Here is a 5715-nt window from a genome sequence, read left to right on the forward strand (position 1 = left end):
GCGCAGGCGCGAGGGTCGCGAAGGAGCCAACTGCGCCTGCGCCTTCTCAGAGGGCCCCGCCCACCCACTTCTGCAGAGGCCTGGCGCTTCTACAGAGCTTTTCCACACCGGACCCCGGCCAGCTCCCTTTACCCCGGGGGGGAACCAGCTGAGGGGCGCCTCGGAGGACAGCCTGGGATGACATGCAATAGGGCCAACGTGGCCCGCATGTCCCTGCCCTGCCCCCCAATCCTGGGTCATTGTTACCTCAGCCCAGAGAGGGCGATGACCGGGACTAGGCTGTGCGTGTCCCCAGCATTGGGGTGCTGGAGACGCAACTGCCAACTCGGTCGCTACTTGTGTTCGGAGGTGGGGTCTCTGGGAGATGAATGGGCCACGCGGACAATGGACTAATCCATTCGTGGATTAGCGGAGGAGTCCGATGAGTCCACTCACGGATTAGTGGATTAATCCACATAAGGACTTTGTGCTCACTCATCAGTCCCCACTGCGTTAGTGCGCTAATCTGTTTGTGGTCGGGGGTTAGTCTACTTATGGGTCACTCCATTGGTGGATTAGTGGGATAGTCGTTTGTGGACTAGTCCATTGATAGATCAGTGAACCAGCCAGTCCGCGGATTAGTGGGTTAACCCATTTGTGGGGGAGTGGATGAGTCCCTTCATAGATTAGTGGGGTGAATGCACGTATCCGTTTGTGAATTGGGGTGTTCGTGGGTTTACGCATTATCAAGGGAATGGCTTTGTTTAATTAAAAGCAGGCTGTCCCTTGCATACTGGCCACGTGATATACTCTGCCATGTCACAGTGCAGCACCAGTCCCCAACAGACGCTGGTTGACACCTCGTTCTTGGACTTGCAGCCATCAGGACATAAGCCGGACAGACTATTCTTTTTGTTGTTCGCTGGGGTACCCGGGATCGAACTCAGGAGCGGTCGACCACTGAGCCCCACCCCCAGCCCTATTTTGGATTTTATTTAGAGACAGGGTCTCATGAGTCGCTTAGGGCCTCGCCATTGCGGAGGCTGGCTTTGAGTTCGTGATCCTCCTGCCGCACCCTCCCGAGCCCCTGGGATTACAGGTGTGTCACCGCGCCTGACGACAGACTCTGTTCTTATCAATTGCCCGTTTGTGGTGCTCAGTGACGCAACAGAAATGAAGATAACATTAGCTCGGATGTGACACCAGGCCCGCTGCGAGCCTCCCCGGGGTCTCCCAGGGCTGCCTCCCCTTTCCGAGGGAGGCTGCGCTGACATGCCCCGCCCCAGGCCACGCCTTACCGGACCCCATGATGTACCGAGAGCCCCCGCCGCCTCGGTCCGGGACAGCCGCGTCGTGCTTCAGGTTCGACCTGGTGTGGAAACAGGACGCACTTACCTGCTGCGGACACGGGGTCCCTCCCGAAAAGCCAGGCAGGGGCAGGGGCTTTGACCGCAGAGAGGGAAGCGCTGAGGGGGCCTCTCCTTGGGTGGGTCCCCCACTGCCACGGGGTGGCGCTCCACACCTGGGGCTCCTAGGAGGAGGACGTGGAGAGCCTGCCCAGGCACAGGGCGCCCCCCGGAGCCGAGCTGTACGTGGCTTCTCTTCTCTTGATGCCCGTGTGACAAACCAGCTAATCCAGAGGGGGCCCCGGGGCAGTCAGGCCGGATGGGCCGCGGTACCTGAGCAGGGGGATCTCGGCCAGCGCCACCTGCAGCCGGGCCTCCTTGGTGCGCGCGTGGCAGCGGAAGATGTGCAGAACCACGGTGAAGCGGTCCAACACCCGCACGCCCCAGGCGGCCTCCAGCTCTTTCTGGAAAGGAGAAACGGGCAGGGAGAGGGTTCGGAGGGACCCGCCACTGCGGCTGGCCTCGGGAGGGATCCGCGGGACACCCTGGCCATGTGCTGCAGAGCGAAGCTTTCAACGCCGGTGTGGGGACACTCCGATGTACCTTGGTGGGCGGGGACAGCCTCTCCACGTTCAGGAACACGCACGTGATTTCTGGAGACCCTCTGATTCTTTCTAAGGGCAAGAGAAGGTCCTGTCAGAAGCGCTGCCCTGGGGTCGTGGCTCAGACCCACCTCGCAGCGTGGCAGTGGGACGCACAGTGGCTGGACGGTTTCGCGAATTCCCAAGTGCATTGCAGGAGAAGTCGCCAGGGACCATCTGGAGGTGCACAGGCGACACCCACGCAAGACCCAGGCACGCACGCACAGCAGCATCTCAGAGACGTCTGGGCTCTGGTTCAATAGGACCACCCGCCCAGCCTCAGCGGGCTTTTCGGGTTCAGGGGGAGTGGGGAGCTCTGGAACTGAGCGGGACAGAGGTACAAAGGGCCCCGACTGTGGTGCAGTGTCGGAGGGAGGGTGCGCTGGGGCTGCCACGGGTGCAGTTACCCCATCTGCTGGCACGACCTGTCCCCTGGGACCCCCAGGTGACTCATCCAACCTGTGACCCATCTGAGCCCCATGCACAGGCCTGTGGGGACATCCTGCAACCCCCTCCTCTGCTGTCCCCTCCCTCCTGAGACCTGCCCGGCTGCTTCCCGGGCCCCAGGGAGCTAGCCCTTGCAGGACTCTGCCTGCCTGCTCTTGGCAGAGACAGAGGGGTTGGGACACACCCAAAGGGACTCACCTGTCAGGTGCTCAAAGTTCCCTTTGCCAAAGATGAGCTTCCTCTCAGGCGTTTTGGTGGACACCACCATGGTCTCCACCACAGACCAGCCAGCCAGCGTGTGGACCAGAGCCCGGGCTTCTGCCACCTGCCACTCAGCTGTAGGAGCAGACGAGCCACCCTCAGGGTAGGGAGCAGGCCATCCACACCCACCCAGGACATGTCCACCTGCCCTCCACCCCTGAGAAGTCGGTCCGAGAAGACGCCCAGCACCCGGGTGTACTCCCGAGCAGCAGGGCTCCTCCCTGGGAGACCCCAGGTGGGGCACCAGTGGGGGGACACAGGAAGGAAACCGCAGCCCCCACAGGTCACCAGGACCAGCCCCTCTCTCCCTGGGGGTTCACTCAGGGAGATGCAGCTGGGACCTGGGACGTGTGCAGCATGGCCTCCGTGGCATGTCCCTGAGGCAGCCTTGTAACAGCCCAGGTGGGTGCAGAGACCAGGGTGGGCCCTGAACTCTCAGGACAGACTGTGAGCCCCGTGGGCGAGAAGCAGCTTCTTTCCCAGCTGGCCCAGGACCAGCGCTGGCCTGGCTGGGTGACACTCATGGAGGCCACTGGCTGCCCTGCTGGCCTGCCAGGACAGTGTCCCCCAGGGGCTCAGGACATGTGCAGGATGATGTGACAGATGATCTGAAGGGCCTTGGAAAGGCAGTGTCCACCTGGGAGGCAGGGGGAGTGGACATAGCTCCTGGAGCGTCCTGAGAGGGGGCTGGGTGGGTCATCAGGCCCAGGCAGTGAGTGGGGGTCCAGGAGGACCCGGGGCTGCCCGGGGAGCTGAGGAAGCCTGGGAGAAGGCACTGGGCACTCGGGCTGAACACAGGCGCTGCCTGGTGCTTCTCTCATTTTCTGGAGAGCAAGACGGCAGGAGGAGGGGTGGACAGAGGCAGGGACACCTGTGACACTGAGCTCCAAGGACAGGGGTGCTCTGAGAGCAGCTCCCACTGCATCCTGGGGCTTGGGAAGGGCACCCAGAGGGTCTGCAGTCAGGGTGCAGTAAGTACCTACATCTACGCCCCACAGTCCTCCTGCCTTCCTGGATGCCTCTGGGAGGCATCCTGTCCCCCAAAGCCATGCCCACTGGGACCTCCGAATGGGACCTCCTTGGCCAACAGGGTCTTTGCAGGTTGTGATTGGTGAAGGACCCTGAGACGAGCCCCGCCTGGGTCAGGGTTATTGAATGGAGAACCCTAGGCCTATCTGGCCACCAGGACACTCAGAACAGGGTCCGCTATGCAATTAGATGAAATTAGTGGATGCTCAGCGCGAAACCGTGCGACTTACTAAGGTGAACCCTAAGTTCAGGCCTCTTTATAAAGGAAAGGAGGATTTGGAGACAGAGATTCACAGCAAAGAGCCACGTGGAGACGGAGGCAGAGCCTGCAGTGAGGGGCCACCTGGAGCCCCGGGGGCCTCCCTGGAGCCTGTGCAGGGAGCTCAGCCTGGGACCCTGGTCCAGCCTCCGCCCCCAGGGCTGGGGAGCTGGGTTCCTGCCACACAGTGTGCAGCAGCTTAGGACCCTCGTAACATAAGCTGCCCGGACAGCTGGGCCCCTCCAGGTCCTCCCCATCGGTCAGGACCAACTCCTCGTTCGCAGGCTGATTCCTCTCAGGTAACAACAGCCAAGCTCTCTCGGGACCACCCCGGGCCCCACGCCCAGGAGTGTCCCCCCTTATAGCACGTTCTCTCAGCTGAGCCCTCAGCCACAGCAGGTGGTCCCCTCAGGACCAACTGTGCCCTACGCAGGGGTTAGGGTTAGATCCGCCAGTCCTCACCACTCACGGCACTGGTGGACCCGAGGACACCAAGGAGAGGGACACTCAGTGACGAGGGTGGCGAGTGGCAGCTAAGCAGAGGCCATAAGTGGGTCCCCCAGCCTCTGCACCAAGAGGGGCCGGGTCTCCAGTCTTCCCAGCTCACCCTCTTGGTGGCTCAGATCTGACACGTGGGGGGTCAGCTCTGGCCCCCACCTTACGGGGACCTTCTGTCCATCCCAAACTCTGGTGGCACCTCTTCCCGCCATCCCCGCTGGGGCCCAGCCCGGCCCCATCAGAAGCACTGCAGGGAGCCCGCCCCACCCAGCCGTGCAGCCTCTCCACACAGCCACCTGCCAGGAGGTCTGAGGCACCTGCGTGCCACCCAGGTGTGCACCCCCAGGACCCAGCTCGCGGTCACAGCAGCGCTGTTCTGGGCCAGCGTCCAGGGTGGATGATAAGCAGAACGCGAGGTGCTGACGTGAGCTGTAGCTGGGACGGGCCTTGGCACAGGCACACCGCGGGGAGCTGGACACCGCGGTCCAGCTGCCGCAGGAGTCCATCTACAGGACATGTCCAGAACGGAGAAACCCAGACAGAGAAGTGGATTCGAGGCTGCCAGGGGCTGGGGTGGGGGAGTGACTCATGGGCATGGGGTCTCCTTTTGGGGTGATAAGAATGTTTTGGGACCATACAGAGGTGGTGGCTGTTGGGAACCGCACTCTTCAAAATAGTTAATACATGACTTATATCTAAAATCCCCCCAAACAACTTCAAGGTCCCACTGTTTGGTGCCCACCACCTGCTGGATACCCAGTGCCCATAGAGAGAAAATTCCAATTGCTACAAGACTACAGGACCGTGTGGCTAGCTCTGTCCCCAGCTACAGTGGCCAGCCCCGTGTGGGGAGATCCCAGGACGTGCTCCTGAGACCCTCCCTCGGGCCCAGCCCCTTGCAGACTGCCCCAGATCTGTGTGCTCCCTCTGGCAATACCCAGGAACAAAAGGCACTGCTGGCCACTGGCCATTCCAGTCGCACACCTTCGTGCCTCGAGGGTGTGGGGACCAGGTGTGACATCACCTGTTGCTCACCTTCCCCTGACCCCAAACCTGCTAGCAGCGCCCGCTGTCGGGCTGCAAGAGAAGTCAGATGCTCCAGCACCACCGCCGGTCCCTCAGAGTCCCCGCCCCCAAAGACTGTGCCCCTACAGCTCCATCCTCGGTTCCTCCTCTGGAGGCCCCGCCCCCGGCCCTCCGCCCTATGAGCGCTTCCACTGTGTTCCCGCCCCTCTCAGGCCGGCCACACCGGCAT

The 5715-nt window shown here is 62.2% G+C and overlaps 1 protein-coding gene across 3 annotated transcripts in view; it reads right to left on the reverse strand.

Moving 5' to 3' along the window:
- Gtpbp6 (GTP binding protein 6 (putative)) overlaps positions 1-5715 on the reverse strand; it is a 52437-nt gene that overhangs the window by 42522 nt on the left and 4200 nt on the right. For all 3 annotated transcript variants that reach the window (XM_048784638.1, XM_048784639.1, XM_048784640.1), the window contains exons 2-5: positions 2612-2749; positions 1929-1999; positions 1659-1789; positions 1278-1348 (exon numbers count right to left, since the gene is read on the reverse strand). In XM_048784638.1, the coding sequence (XP_048640595.1) occupies positions 1278-1348; positions 1659-1789; positions 1929-1999; positions 2612-2749 (411 nt within the window). The remainder of the gene's footprint in view (positions 1-1277; positions 1349-1658; positions 1790-1928; positions 2000-2611; positions 2750-5715) is intronic.

Source organism: Marmota marmota, unplaced genomic scaffold (assembly GCF_001458135.2).
Source record: "Marmota marmota marmota unplaced genomic scaffold, marMar, whole genome shotgun sequence".
NCBI classification, from domain to species: domain Eukaryota; kingdom Metazoa; phylum Chordata; class Mammalia; order Rodentia; family Sciuridae; genus Marmota; species Marmota marmota.